This window comes from Pseudopipra pipra, chromosome Z (genome assembly GCF_036250125.1).
Source record: "Pseudopipra pipra isolate bDixPip1 chromosome Z, bDixPip1.hap1, whole genome shotgun sequence".
NCBI classification, from domain to species: Eukaryota; Metazoa; Chordata; class Aves; order Passeriformes; family Pipridae; genus Pseudopipra; species Pseudopipra pipra.
In genome coordinates, this window is record NC_087581.1 from 65906254 (window position 1) to 65922445 (window position 16192).

A 16192-nucleotide genomic window follows, 5' to 3' on the forward strand; every position below is an offset into this window, starting at 1 on the left:
CTTACCAGCAAGGTCTCTCCCGGCTTCTGGGGATTTGCAGGTCCACAGTAACACAGTCATGACATGAACTTACTCAAGTCATTGATCCTATAAAGACAGCCTCTCAGATCTGCAGCAGCATCTGCAAGAAGGCCTGGAAGGGTAGCAGGAAACAACCTGGCACAACTGCAGCTACCTTCAGCAACTACCTGTTGTCATGTGAGTGTGACAGAACGGGGAGGACAAACATCTCGTTCCCCTACCACCCAATCTACATAGTCACAGATGCAGCAGTCATGAAATCCTCTGAGAAAAATATCACTGAGTGCTACAGAGGTGGGACATAGACTTTGGCAGTCACAAAGTGAATTGCCATTTTCATCCTCATGGTGGGGCTTCATTACATGATAACAGGCAAAGTCTGTCACTGGCAGGACATCCTGTCAAGGCAAGTAACACAAATCTACCACAGCAGGACCAATGTTCAACAGAAAAGGAGAAAACAAAGACCTTTCAGTGCAACCATAAGAGTACGGATTTGCTACAACTTGGGTAAATGCAGGGGTAGGGTGGGTAACAGAAAACCAAAAACCACAGATGGCCAATGGTTCACCCCAAACTGGGAAATGGGGCAGCCACAGTCTGACATCTTCAGGACTTGTCTCAGTCAACTTGTGCCGTGAATGCTCAGCCACTCTCACAGGCAAGTGCTGACACCACTGCTGGAACAGTGCCCTCGAGTCTGTGCCAGCTACCTGAGGCTGCTGTGAGCCCAGGACTTCCGAGGATGCTGCTCACAATTCCACCCATTTGCACACTGTTTTGAGCTCAGGACTTGCTGGCAAAAGAAGCCTTCCCTCCTGCAACTCCCAAGCAACTGCAGTAGCTCAGGAGTTACAAAACGTCCACAGCAGCAAGGACACTGGCCATGGATCTTGCCAGTCCTGCTTCAAACTGGCCAAGTTGAAACAAATTAATTCAGTCACATGGCCACTACACAACCTTGCATTCAAACAGAGTATGATCCTCTTCTTTCTTTTCCCTTCAGTATGTGAAGCTAACAGGACAGCATTTGAACCCTTTGCAACAGCACAAGGTATCTTCTCCTCCAAAACTACCTGGGCCAAAGCAGACTTCACTTTGTAGCTTCTCCTTCACAACTGGGCAGGAATAGACACCAGAAACAAAAGCAGAACACCTACGTTAAAGCAGCACATGGGAGCAGAGAGATGAACAAAATAACAACACAAGATGTAGCACACTCCATTAGAACACCGGGAATAGGACTGACATCTACTTAATTTTATTTCACACATTATGAATCTTCAAGTACCTGGCCTTCCAGTAACTAACTTGGAGAGAAAGTGCTGGTTTTGCTCTGTGTGTCTGGGACAAAGGACCTCTGCCTTTTAGGGAAGTGCCACTTAAAAAACTGCAACTCATATACATACACGGAAAAGGGAAGGCCTGTGCACACCTGCTCTCATATTTCTGGATCGCAGCAGGATGGCTTGGCCCTTCTCTTCTCTGCACAACAGACATCTGACACACACAGGACTCATGCAGGTGACTGGGACAGGACGTGCCTGCTTTCTGTGGCTCTTCCAGAAACAGCAGGCACCACAGCAGGATTAAGCTGTCGCGCTGCTCCGGGCCACTTCATACTATGCCACCATGGAAGCAGCACACCACTGCCTTTTCCATTCAATGCAAGTCTGGCTTCTAACCCAGCCCGCTGACCTGCAGAGGATTACCACCACAATCACAGCTCCAGCGGACTTAGCACAGCCACAATGAGGGAACAGCAAACACTTTCTCCCCCCCATCAGCTGATGGCCCACAGCAGCTGAAAACAGCACAGAAAGAGAAATGATGGGGCAGCAGCTGCCTAAGCCACCTGGATTAGGGAGGCTCAAACCGGCCTGAAAACCACCATGGACTGCTAACCCAGCAAAACTGCAGCTCCAGCCCTCGGCTCACTTCACCCAAACACACTCAGGCGGCTCCTGGCTCCCAGCACAATGACAAGGGCCACAAACACTCATGCTGAAACACAGAGCTCAGGCAAGAGGCAAACATCAGCCACCTACACACAACCATCACCCTGAGCACGCACCAGCACCTGTCCCCTGCACACAAACCTCCTCCTGCCTTCTGTCACACTGGCCACAACAGCTCCCTCCTGAGCCTGGCAGGCTGTGACAGCCCCGCACTCCCTTGCTGGGACACCTCTGGCCAGCTTTCTCTCCAGAAGACGGAGCAGGCCAAGAGCACTGGGCAGCTATGGCAGCATCCAGAAAGGCAAAGGGTCATCCGTCTCCTTCCTGGGATACCAAACCATGTTCAAACTTCAGCATCTCCAAGTGTGGCAGCCCGGATTCCCACTGGATCCCAAAACACACTGCTGGCATAGCGGCATCCAAGGGTCCCCCCCACTTCCTTTCACCTTGCTCACACACACACACATGCACACACTGACCTGTTTACCACAGTGACATGCCTCTGCATGGGGATTTCTTTAGGTGATCCACTCCCAGCAGTTGAAGGCAAGGCAGACCGGGCACTGTCCACAACGGGTTTCACAGCTCCAGACGTCACTTCTCTGCCTCTGGGCAGGCGAGAAACAGGCTTCCTGCTGCCTTCTTCTGGCACACTCAAAGACCGGGGCTGTCGCAAAGTTCCTTTGGGCTTTCCTAAAGAGTTTGCAGATGGAGCCATGAGCAGCACTCTCCTCCACCCAACCAGTCTATTTCCACCTCCCTGGGCACCTCCTGCACTGCTGTCCAAAGGGTTTCTTCTTTTCTACTCTGGCCTGCAGGCACCCAAACTCCCACCACAAATCACAGGTGACCAAGTACAACACCCACAGGGAAACACACCACGCTGGCTTTCAGGCAACACTGGGATAAACAAGCTCTTGGTCACCTTGAGGTTTATGTGCTGGTTGTGCCACATCAATTCTGGAGGGTTCAAACACTTCTGAGGGGTATTGCTGTGCAAGACAGTAAACCAGTGTGCCTTTATAATTACTGTTGTTTAACTGGGGTATGAGTCACCAGTTCAGCTTCCCAACCAGAGGGAACTATTGGCATGGTTGCAGGAGAGCAAGAAGCAGCAAATCCTTCCTTACAGACAAGAGGAGAATACAAACAAACTAAGACCCACTGTTGCTCCAAGCTGCCAACTTGCAAGCAGATGGGTCTTGCCTGGGCCTAATCCTGGGCCCACTCCCACAATAGCACAGCAGTGAGGGAAACCTGACCCACAACCTTTGGGAAAACACTGCTACAGCTTACACAAAAGGTAAGAGGTAAAAAGAGCAGGTAATGGGCATCAGAACTTTTGTGGCACTAGTGCACTGGCATCAGCAACAGGAGCTCCTGAAAACAGCCACAGATGATGCTGCAGAGACTCCTTCTCACTGTGAGGGCATGGCTCACCCCTGCCACTCCATAATGGGCCAAAGCCAGCCTCAGAAAATGAGCAGGCTCGTTGCCACATTTCTTGCCCACATCTCAACCACACCTCTCACAGAAGAAGGGACACATGAAAGTGAAGCCAAGAGTCCTCTAAGAACTTTTTTTTTCAAGATCATTTGCATCTCACATACACGCTTGAGAAGGGCTTCCTCTCTAATCATGACTTTCAAGCATAAGCACCCAGGAACTCTCCACCAGGACCATGCAGCTCATGGCCATTAGTGATGCACCCTCCTGGCGAAGACTTTTGCTGCAGCAGCTGCACAGTTCTTTCATAAAGGCAGGCCCATGGCTTACCTGATAAACTGACTGGAGATGTGTTCTTCAGCCTCATCTGACAGTTCACCTGCCGGACCGTTTTCTTCTTGGAACTCCTCTGTCGGGCCACCAGTTGAGCAACTCGCACAGTTTCACTGCAACTCACAGCATGGCAAACGACCTTGTTGGAGCACAAAGGGGACAGGGAAAAGCAGTCAGTGAGGCCCAAGCTCATCCACAGCCCTCATAATGACTTGCATCCATTTCCAAGCCTGTACCTGCTGGGTCATGCAGGTCTGCAGGCAGTTCAGGAAAGGTTTCGGCAGACACTGATCTTGAAGACCTCCCTCTCTTTTTGCAGTGAACCTTAGAGAGCAGCAAAGCAGACAGCCAGAGCCTCTCCATCACCTTCCCAAATTAGGCTGAGCCCTTCCAAGAAACAGCCTGGTTTCTCACTCCCATACCACAGGCCCACAATCTTGCTTTACAACATTGGGAAGCCACGGGCTTCCAGCCTGCTCATGCTCCTCTTGCCAAGGCTCACTAGGGGCTCTGGCACCACTCTGACCCTGCATAGCTGAGCTGTCTTTGCCCTGCTTACCCAAGAAACAGCACAACTATCCTGGCTGCACAGATCACCTCACAGGCACCGAACTGGCCCCCAAAAACAGCCCAGCCTTGGACAAACCCACGGCTATCTCCCTCCCAACTTAATGGCCTTTTGCCTCAGAATCCCCTTGCCACAGGCCATCACTTGAATGGATACAGAACCTGGCTTTGGCAAGCCCCCAAACCACATGTCTCGTGTGCACTTTGCCTCACAAAGAAGATGCAAGCCCAAAGTTTTGGGCCACTCAGCTACTGCAAAGGCAGGATGAGAACTCCTCCAGGGCTCCACAAGGACACAAGCAGTCACCCCAAAAGTTAAAAACTGAAGTCTGTGTTCTCAGCCACAGTCTGTGGTGGTGACAGAAGCTGAGAAAAGGTCCCTCATGGGGCCAGCACTGCTACTTTCCTAACTATGCCCCCAACAAACACCGGAGCTGACAACTCAGCACAGGAGAAGGGCAGGAGAAACTCAGGGACTTGGCCAGCACCTCTGAAGTTTAGCCAACAGGAGCTCTAGAAAGGACCTTTTCTCACAAGCAAGGCAGGGCAACCAAAGCAAAAGAACTGAGTGCCAAGGCAAAAAAACCCCAAGAGATTGCTAAACAGCAACAGCTTCTTCAAGGGCTCTCTCAGTCTCCCAGGGAGACCCAAACAGCCCAGAAAAATGTGGGCAAGGGATGACAACATTTGGAATCAGGCAACACTCTTGGCCTCCACCACCACCCTCCAGCTCATCCTTTCCCTCCTCTTCTTCCTCCACTGCACACCCACTGTGTGTGCTGGGCTGGCTCAACACAGAGCCACTGCAGGGAGGGCCTCTTCTTCTGAGGGACAGCTCTCCTATCCAGGGGCTCCTGCTCAGAAATCAGACCTGCTGTGCAGTCAACACCCATACAAACAGCAATCCACCATCCACACCACTGCAGTGATTAAATGCCAGGAATCATAGAGAAATTGAGGACTACATCTCTGTAGTCCATGTCATACAGCATCTCTGCTCAGAGCAGCATCAACTAGACCTAGTTACTCAGTCAGGTGGTGGAATATCTCCAAGGACAGAGAACTCTCAACCACTCTGGACAACTTCTTCTACTGTTTAGCCAGTCTCACTGTAAAAAGTGGGTGGTTTAATGTTTAAAAGGAATTACTTGTATTTTACTCTACTTCCGTTGTCTCTTGTCTGTTCACTGAATACCACTGAGAACTGGAGATTGAGTCTGACTCCATGTTTTTTTACTCCCTCCAACAGACATTAGTACATATGGATAAGATTCCCTCAAGTTTTCTCTTCTCCAGCACAAACAGTCACAGCTCTCTGAGCCCTGCATCAAAGCTGTTCCACAGTCCCTTCATAATCTTCACGGCCATTTACTGAACTTCCTTCACTGTGTCCATGTCTCTCTTTGTTTTGGGAAGCTTGCAACTTGAACAATCACCTCCATCAGAGTGCTGGTAACACTCTCCCTAATGAATCCCAGCATGCTGTTATGTCCTTTGCTGCAATGGCACATTGCTGCTCACTGTGAACTTTGTGTCCATCAGAACTCTCAGGAATTCCTCTGCCAAGCTACTTTTCAGCTGGTCAGCCCCAAAACTATACAGGAACATGGGGCTGTTCTTCCCCAGGTGCAGGACTTGGCATTTCCCTCTACTGAACTTCATAGGGTTCTTCCTGTTCCATTGGTAACTGGTCTCCCAATGGGTTTTGTGCCACTGTTATGGGAGAGACTATTAAAAGCCCTACTAAAATTCAGATAAACCACATCCAGTGCTCTCCTCTCATCTATTCAGCAAGTATTCTCATTTTGGAAGGGTACTAATTTGGTCATATACGATTTTCAATTCATAGATCGACACTGACTTGCCTTCTTTTCTTTCAAATGCCTGGAACAACTTTCCAGATTAGCAGCTCAGTAACTTTCCCACAGTTCAAGGTCGGGCTGATCAGCCTGCAGTTTCTTCTTCCCACACTTCCTGGTAAATTCCTTTCAATCCTCAGAAACCTCCTACAAACTATCCTTGAAGATAACTGTCACCCACGGGTGCACCACAACAAACCCATGGACTTGTGCACGTTCACTTTGTTCAAATATTCCCTATCCTAATCCTTTCCCAAGAAGACTATGACTTCCTTGCCCTGCTCTTTCCCACTCTTCTCAGCCCATCCCTGCATATTTCCACAGTGCCTCTATATCCTTTCCACTTCACTCAATTCTGCTTCTGCCACTTGTGCACGTGCCTTTAATGGTAGACTTAAGTCAAGAGCTCCCTCTTCACCATGTGTCCCTCCTGCAACCTTGCTTAAGAGAAAGACTTTGTCATACAGCTGACTGTTCCTGACTGAGTCATAACTCATCTTTCTCAAAGGTGAACCTGAAATCCTTCACTCTTCACCCTTTCAGAGATGTCTGTGCAACAACCTGTGCTCAACAGCTTGAGCATGGACTTGATAAAGCTTTAGTGAAGTGAAAGACAGCAAAGGGCTGAAGTTCTTCATTTGCTGTACCTTCTTTCTTCTAGATTTTCAGTTGTGCCTGTATTTTCTCCTGCTACCTATACACTTAACCAGCTATTTTAGGGACTTTTTTCAGAAGCACACTCTCAGAACTGTCAGTGCTTTGGAAGCACTCTGTCTTGGTCTTCAAGTTCTTGAAATGGTCAGTAATAAATGCAGTCTTTCTTAGGCCCATGCACATTTGTTTGGCAGCATCTGTATAATTCTCCCAGCATGCTTTTACCTGCTCCCACCTCATGCATGCTTCCTTTTTATGGTTCAGTTTTGTCAGTGCTCCTGGCTCCTCTGCTTTTTTTCCCCCAGCTGTTGGAGCAGACCATTCCTGAAATTGGAGGAGGCAATCCTTGAAAGACTACCACCTCTCCTGGATCACTCTTCTCCTCAGGATTGTATTCCGTAGGAGTCTTCCAAGCAGATTCCTGAACAGGCTAAAGTCTGCTCTCCCAAAGTCCTGCATTTTTGATCCTGCTTTTTGCTCTGTTTCCCTCATTTCAGGCTTACAAATGTCATCTTGCCACTGCAGACAGGACTGTTCCCAGCCTTTACATCTGCAAACAGCTGTTCCTTGTTTCTAAGAACTGTGTCCAGCAGAGCATCTCTCCTCACTGATTCATCACTTGTGTCACGATGTTGACATCAGCACACCCCAGAAACACCCTGGATTGCTTATGCCTGGATGTCTTGTCCCTACAGTAGGTACAGCAGTGGCTCAAGTCCTCCGTGAGGATCAGGACCTATAAACGCAAGGCTTTTTCCAGGTGTCAGAAAAAGGCATCATCTGCTTTATCTACCACTTCTTCCCAATTAGGGCATTTGTAACAGACAGCCACCACATTGCCCATACACTGTTCTCTCCAGTACTCATAAGCTCTTGCTGTCTCATTATCTGTCCCAAGGGAGAGCTCCCAGCATCCCCACTGCTCCCTTACTTGGAGGGGCTCACAGAAACCCCTCCTACTTGCCACTGCAGCCCATCATTCCTCAGCAGCCTGTGTCAATCCACAGCAGCATGTCAGTTGTGTGTGTTGTTGTAACACCTTTCCATGACCCTCAATGAGATCACAGCCCTGAACAGCATGCAGGCTTCCAGTTTCTCCTGGTTGTGTCCCAGGCTGTGGATAGTCATGTACCAGCACTTCAGAGAAGTGCCCAGATCCACCCATTTCCAGAGAAGGGTATGAGAGCTTTCCTCATCCTCCTAGCTCACAGGAGTGGATGAATGTGGGATGGATCACCTTGAACCTTGGTCTCAAACTCTCAATATAAAAGGTTTTTTGTTCATAGAGTTTATCATAGTTTCATAAATGCACATTTTCACATCTAATTTCAGGTACATTTCAGGTTTTTCCTGTTGCTAATGCTGTAAGTCATTTTCAGCATTTTCTTCCCTTGTTTTCACATCACAGTGATTTTAAGTTTAGCAAAAATGATGTTAGGATGAATTCAGATGTAAAAAGAGATGGCATGGATGAGCACAGAAAAGCAGTCTTCAATTTCCTCCGTTGGGAGGGGCTTGGTTATTCAAGCAGAAGTCAAAGTTTTCTTACAGAAAGGTGCAACTACAATCTTGAAAATGAACATAAAGCAAAGCAAAGCAGGGTTCCTTGAAATGATACAATCACCTGTTGCAGGTGCACAGTATTTCAATGTGAGTTCCCTTGCAGCGTTTTCTGTATGCTGAATTTAATTCTCATCTTCTGTGGAAATTGGAAGACATATCTACTGCACAAAATAAAAACTGTCAGCTTTCATCTTTCCTAGATTCAAGACAGCTAAATTAGTGTTCAGTAGTAAAAGAAATAAGGGACAATTTGTATCATTGCCTTCCCAACAGATGCAGTCTGTTCAGCATCAGTTACCTAGCCAATATTCACCTCACACAAATACTTTAAGCAGCATGTATCATGTGACAATCTGAGATCAATTTGTATTATTTATTGCCTACTTTATACTATTCCTTGTTGAATGCAATTTTTATGGTATGTCTTGGGCAGCTGCACTAGCAGTAAGGAAAGTCCTGGCCTGCAGTCAGGATCATCAGCTGCTAGTAGACCCCTCGATGTGCATGCCTTTGCTTTCCTGCACCATTGTTCACAAAGAGATTAAAGGAAGAGGCAAGGGTCTTGACAGACATTTTGGAGATCAGAGTACTCCTAGAGTCATGAAGAGAGGCTGACTGACTGCCTGCTCTCACAGCAGGCTTGTGTGGACTCTGAAATATGGTCTCAGCCTATAATGGAGCTCAAGTACTCTGGAGAGATATGAACAAAGAGCAAAAGTTCATAGTGACATATGGTCCAGGTCCTGTATCAGGAAAGCATGCAGGAGCAGTCCCAAGTAGTTACCAGCTAAAACTAGTGCACAATCACACTTGCCACTCTCTGCTTAATGTCTGCCATGGGGACACTATGGACAGTGGCAACAGGAGGGTCATCAAAAAAACCGTGGGATCAGTCTTTGTGCCTCTCCTGCCTCCCAGGTATTCACAGGATGATTCCTCTCAGCTGCTTCAGCCATGCAGAGCATAGCTGGCATTCCTGAACCAAAGCGAGTGCTCCTCAACTACTTAAAGAACCCTGTTTAGTCACTTTCTCCTTTTTCATCTCCTAAAGTCACTTTTCACTCTTGTTACAGCTGCTGCAAAGAAGTCACTGCCTCTAGTGCCACCCAAGAGCCCACAAGGCCCTCAGCACACATCGTATTAGAGGATAAACAAGGCTCTCAAGGGAACGGGAGGATACCAGATTACACTCTGCAAGGCCCTAGTTAGAAACAGATGGCTATGTGCCAGAACTACCACGAGGAAGCATTAAATTGCAGGATCACAAATGTTCCCAGACCTGAGGTACTTGCAATCATGCTATTGATGTAGCTGCAGCCAATGCAGGCTTGGAACAAGTGAAAAAGAATCCCAAACGTGGTTGTCTCTTGTAAATGGGCAAATTCTGAGAGTTGTAAAAATGCAGCAAGGGAACCTGTTGCTTAAAAACAGCCACATTTCCAGATATCAGTACAAAACCCAGGATGACTCTTGCCACACTCTTCACAGTAATGAGGGAGACTTAGTTCTGAGTTCTCAGATGCCATCCCGATCCAGCTGAGCAAACAAGGAAGCTCAGCCTTAAGTCCTGTGTCTCCAGATCTGCTCTGACAGCCATACACTGCGCCAAACATCTTCTAGCTTTCTGCTCTACCCCAGTCTACATAGACTTCAGGAATCCAGACATGGCTCCAAGTGAGGGAGAGGCTGCAAGCTCTCCACTCCAACAGACCATTTACATGTTATGCAGCTACACCAACTATCAAGAGAATGCATTCTGACTCAAAACCAGGAATGCCACACTATTGGACAAGGAGGTTTGTGGTCCTAGCAAGCTGCTTCCAAGGTGGTAGCCACCAAGAGACACAGGCTAGTGTAGCAAGGCCAAGGAATAAGGGACAACTCTCCCATCACACTAATTCTCTGCTAAGCTCTGTTCCACTGTCTCCTTGACCTGTGTGATGACTCCTTGCCCCTTGCACACTTGCTAAGCTGAGGAATTGCAACTCTTGCACCAAGGCACCTCACTTGCATGGGTTCTTCCTCACCTCAACATGTCTGTACAGTCCTGCCACTCTGCAACTTGTGACAAACAAGTCCTAGGCCCAAAGCAAGCACTGTCAGGCTTATAAGCAACAGCATTCAAAATAGCTTCACTGTAGGAAAAAGATGATGCTAAACCCCACCCAGAAGAGATGGTCAAGCTACACACACACGTAAAAGTTAACCTTCTTTAAGGTCCCAGGACAAACCATCAATACCTCTTCCAGAGTCAGAAATGCTGAGAGAGGAATGAGAGCTCTAAAGCCACATAAACTATCTTTCCAGCCATAACACACACCTCCAGGAAGAACCCTGCAACTTTACATCTTTTGCATACACAGCTTCACAGCTGGAATGCGCAGGCAGGAAAATAAGGGGCTCTTGGTATCTGTGTCACAGCTTCCACTTCTCCCAGCACCATATGCACACTATGGTATTTTTCTCAGAAATCCACAGCATAAAAAGAGATAAAGTTATGAACCACGAACACTTTGCAAACACAAAAGCCATTTCTGAACTGTAACTGATTCTTACCTCTCCCATTTTGTTCTCTTCCATTCTGACCACTCCTGGGATACTCTCCAAGTAGCCTTCCAGTGTGTCATATCCTAGGTGCCTGAAGGGAATCAACTCATTGGTCAGAGATCTGTATTCACTCTGAAGCTCTGACAAACGTACACCATTTTTAAAGGCATGAAGAACAGCTCGCAGTGCTTTCACAACAAGTTCTGGCTCCTGCATCTTCACCTATAACCACCCCTAAAAGAAAAAAAAGAAAAAAGCATTTTTACATACAGAGGCTAAAACTAGCAGCTTTAACTATTCAATCTCCCTCCCTAAACAAGCAAGGATTCAGCAGCTCAGTGGAGACTGTGATACTTCTGGGTAGGCTTGTAGGGCCCTGGTTGTGCCAGACAAGCATCATGTGGTACAGAACACACGGGACATGACGTTGTCAAAAAACACTACTGAAGGAGCACAGTAACCCTCATGCACGGGCTGGCTCTGCCAGACCACCACGACAGACCACATGGCCAGAAGAGGGGCAGGGCCTGCTAAGTAACTGGCCCACCAAAGACAAGTGCTTGGATATTGCACGAGGTAACCCTGGCTGCGTGTATAGGGAACGAGATGCTGGAGAGTAGTGCTGTGGAAAGGGCCCTGGGCTTCCTGGTCGATGGCAAGCTGAATCTGAGTCAGCAGTGCCCTGGCAGCCAGGAGGGCCAACCCTGTCCGGGGGGGGCATCAGGCAAAGCATTGCCAGTTGGTCGAGGGAGGGGACTGTCCTGCTCTGCTCTGCACTGGAGCAGCCTCACCTTGAATATTGTGTGCAGTTTGGGCACCACAATGTAAGAAAGATATTTAGTTATTAGAGAGTGTCCATAGGAGGGCCAGGAAGATCATGAAGGGGGAAGGTACACAAAGAGCAGCTGAGGTCACTTGGTCTGTTCAGCCTGGAGGAGACTGAGGGGAGACACCACAGTCTACAACTTCCTCACAAGGAGAAGCAGAGGGGCAGGCTTCTCTTCTCTCTGGTGACAGGACCCAAGTGGCAGGACCCAAGGGTCTGAAGCTGTGTCAGAGGAGGTTTAGATTGGCTATCAAGATAAGGTTTTTCATCCAGCAGCTGGTTGGGCACTGGAACAAGCTCCCCAGGGAAGTGGTCACAGCACCAAACCTGCTGGAGTTCAAGAATTGTTTGGACAATGTGCAGGGCCAGGAGCTGGGACTTCATGTGGGTCCCTTCCAATTCAGAATATACTGTGATTTGATGACACCTTACTACCTGCATGGCCAGAACTTCCACTGAAAGTGGGAGAAGGGCCCACCACCCCCCACCTTGGCGCCCAGCACTCCCTGCACTCCTACCCCATGGTGACGCTATGGCTGCTCGTCCCTCACCTGAGCCTGCAACCCCACACCAATGCCCACATGTCAACTCCACCACGGAAAACACATGCACCCGGGCCATGCAATTTCTTACCCACAGGCGCACAATGCCTTGAATCCACTGATGCTCTTCAGAGAGAAAACCCAACAGAGGTCCCCAGGCACATGTTCCTCTGACACTGGGATTTGGTTCTGGCCTTCTGTTTTTGCAGCCTGTGTTGCCCACTTCTGGTAGGGCCGTGGGATGCCCACAGCCAGCCCCAGTGATATGCTCTGCATGACCATCCCATTGGGCTCTGCCCTGCCATGGAGCCTTCTCAGCCTGGCTCATGGGACAGATCTCTTCTGGACACAGGACAGGGCATTTGCCCAGGCCTGCCTGGTGGCCACCTCACAGTGGTCCATAGCCCTCGGACACGTCCCAGTTCTCTGTGACACTTCTTAGGTGCTCCCACAACACGTCAATGCTTTCTCTGCAGCCATGCAAAGTGGGAGGCATGAACCTGCCTTTTACTTTTGTGTCATTACATTTCATTCACATCTAAGGATTCATTCCATTAGCTCTTTAGAAAGACTGCTTTATCCACCTTATGCCTATAATTTTACCAGCCTATTTAATTTATATACCTCTAGAAACACACATCATCAACATATCTGTGTACACATATATACTGATACACTCCTTCATATACAGATTTCTAACTCTCTACATACTGTATGCGTTGTATAAAAATATTTTGATATCTGAATACTTCCTGGAACAAGGAAGCAGGAGTTGCAACACTGACAAAATGGCAGCTCCCTTGCACAAAATGGTAGCAGAAACCCACCAGCAAGGGCTCCTGCCTGGGAAGCCTGGGCAGCGCAGGGGGTGGTTCAAAGTGGGGCCAGCGCCACCTAAAGCCCTCCCAGCCCCCTCAGCTCACAGGCCTGCACACACTGGGGGTGTTCCAGGAGCATCCAGCTATGGAATGCCAGGCAGCTCCAGGCACAAGTGCTCCTGCACAGGTGTCCTGCTTGCAGGCCCTCACTCGCCACAGGGCAACTCCTGCCACAGGAACTGCCCCCCACAGCAGGGGACCGGACCTGGATGGAGCTCTTGCACAGCGCAGGAACAACCCTGCTCTCCAAGCAGGTGCTGCACGCAGGCTCAAGTCCCAACACTCATCACACTCACCTGCTTCAAACACCTCCTCTTCACCACCCACCAATTAATGTCTGCAACACCAGCACAGCCATTACCTCACTCTCCTCCAGATGTTCCAGCGCAGGGCACAACAGCAGAGTCCCCCACTCCCCAGAACACCAAGGTGAGAAACTGCTGCCCACGGACCTGCACCATCGATGCTCTCCCTCAATGGCAGCAGCGGCTGCAGCTGCAGCACCGCTGTTCCGGACTCTGCAAAAGGCTGGGCTGCACTGCTCTCTGCAGAAGCAGCCCCTCTCCTCTCACAGCTTCCCTTCCTGAGGAAATCACCTGGGGCAACACACCAAGGCCAAAAGAAGAAGAAAGCTCAACCTCAGCACATTGCAGGTACCACCACACACACTTCAGTCAATCCCTTACTGCACCCAACTTCGTGACGGCCCAACTCAGGGGCCGGGAAAAGAAGGACAGCATCGAGTCCTTTTCTTCACCTTTCCCTGAACAGGTTTACTTCAGGCACACACAGCACTTTACTTACCTGACTGTGTCCCTCTGTGTGTACGCTCATATTTCCACACAGGAACACCACGTACCTACACACACAGCACTGCCTATACATGTGGTCAACGTGCATGGTTCCTTAAACCCTCTGCCCTTGCTGGTCCAGCGTCCTTCACTGACTGACCGTGGAACAATCTCTGCCACACCTGCCCTCACATCCTCCCCTGCACAGCTACGGGCACAGCGGTACCGCACCCAGGAGGAGGAGCACACGCTGAACTTGCACACCTCCACACAGACACGGGCAAAAGCTACACTGGGCTCTTGGATCCTTCTCTCATCCTTTTAGAGACTTTGCAGCAGGTGAACTGAGCTTCAAAGAGTGAGAAGACATGGTTGTCACCTGCTGGAAGAAAAACACTCAGGAGGTTCATATCTCCTTTGGATCCACTCATTGTCATGGGGATGTCATGTGTGAGACAATGTGTACGTGGTTTAAAGTTCTGACCATTTACAAAAACCAAACACTCAAGCATTGAAAACTACACCAAACAGTGTAGTTCTGTCTACAGTTGTTTTCCAAGCCACATTCACAGAGAAGACACAGAAAAGTCGTTGAGAACCTTTTTTAGGGCCTTTACTCTTCCTTTTAAATAACAGACCCAAATTCTTATTTGGTTAACATGGCTCTTGGAAGTCCTCGTATCCAAACTACCTGAGTTTAACTTTCTGCTCAGGGAAAGAGTGACAATGAAGAAAACTTACAATAACCTGGGAAGGCAGTTTCAAAATTTTATTCAAATGAAGAAAGTTCACTAAAAAAAGAAAGGGAGTAGGATCATGAAGGAATGACATCATGCCATTATCAGACAGGTTAGTTGTATACCAATAATAGAGAGCTGAATTAGATCAGAAGCAGCAAACAGCATACCATAAACTATATCCTCCTAAACTATATTATGAGGAGTAGTCATGAGGACAATTCCCTTAGTTCAACGAGGTGGCAGATTCTAGGGTACAAAGGTTAAACTCAATCCAGTCTTAACCTTACACCTGACAACCTTCCCATTCCCACCCCGCAATAATACAGAAGGACTTGCAAGGCTTTCAAGACTGTACCCATTACTCCTTGTAATGATGACAACACCGATAAATTAACACAAAGCTACATAGCTCAGAGTGATTTCCGAGGCTTTTTAAAAATCCTTTTTGTGGTCAGCTGCTATAGGATTATGTCATTCAGCAGTTATGACATTCCCCCAGCGGCTCACTGCCTCCGGACAGGAGGACACTTCATTGGAAACACAGCCCGAGCCGCCTCATCACCACTAAGTCAGCGCACATCGCTCAAACCATCTCTGCCAGCATCTGAACCGAAACTTTTTTCAGTTTGCTCAGAACAGATGAGCAGGCTCCGGTGCAAAGCAGCGTCCGCACTGCGGATCATCAGCCGGGCTAAGGAAAAAAAAAGGAAGTGCAGACAGCTCTCCCACGCACTCCCTGGTAGCCACGCTTTTAGCAGACTACAAACACAGGTCTCTTCCGAAGGCACAAAGCAGTCACTAACCCGCTGAGGTCGGGACACTTTCTCTGTCACCACGCAGACCCAGAGCAGGAGCCGCCTCCCGCCGGCAGGCAGCGCCCGTCCCTCCGCGCTGCCTGTCCCCTCACTCCGCGAGGACTTACACCCAGCAGGGCTCCGCTGCTTCCTTACCACCTCCTGACCCAGGGGCTTTCAGACACCAGCCAGAGCCTCTTCCCCTGTCGCTGCCGCCGGCGCAGGCCGGGCCGGGGCCGGGCGGAGCCGCCGCCGCCGCCTCTCTGCGCGGGGCCTGGCACTGAGGGACCGCACGGCCGCTCCCGCCGCCACCGCCCCGCCGGCCCGGCCCCCGCTCCCGCCCGCCCATGCGCGGCCCGGGCGGCCCGGCCCGCCCGTCGCCTCTGCCCCGCCCGCCCGGCCTGGGCCGCCTGCGGGCTCCGCGTCCTGCCCTCCCGGGAGCCGACGCCTGTCCCGCCCGGGGCCGCGCGGGTTCAGAGGGTGCGGGTGGTTCTGCCCCGGCCGTGCCGCAGCAGGTCGCCGTGCCCGCTTCCCACGGGGCCGGTGAGCCCTGGGTCCTGTCACAAGGCAGCAGCCAAAATCAACTTCTTGAGGGAGAGGCTGAGGAATGACTGTTCAGTGCATCTCTCCTGCAGAGAACCAAAAAGTCACGGAATCTTAAGGGGTTGGAAGG

General features: G+C 49.6%; 1 protein-coding gene across 5 annotated transcripts in view; it reads right to left on the minus strand.

Moving 5' to 3' along the window:
- Positions 1-15836, minus strand: part of TDRD7 (tudor domain containing 7) — a 45503-nt gene extending 29667 nt beyond the window's left edge. For 2 of the 5 annotated variants that reach the window (XM_064643289.1, XM_064643288.1), the window contains exons 1-3: positions 10958-13535; positions 3756-3897; positions 2459-2672 (exon numbers count right to left, since the gene is read on the minus strand). In XM_064643289.1, coding sequence (XP_064499359.1) covers positions 2459-2672; positions 3756-3897; positions 10958-11164 — 563 coding nt within the window. In that variant the 5' untranslated portion in view covers positions 11165-13535. Of the gene's footprint in view, positions 1-2458; positions 2673-3755; positions 3898-10957; positions 13536-15528 lie in introns of those variants that run through there. The other 3 variants (XM_064643287.1, XM_064643285.1, XM_064643284.1) reach the window with 3 other exon arrangements.
- Between the last annotated feature and the right edge of the window lie 356 nt (positions 15837-16192).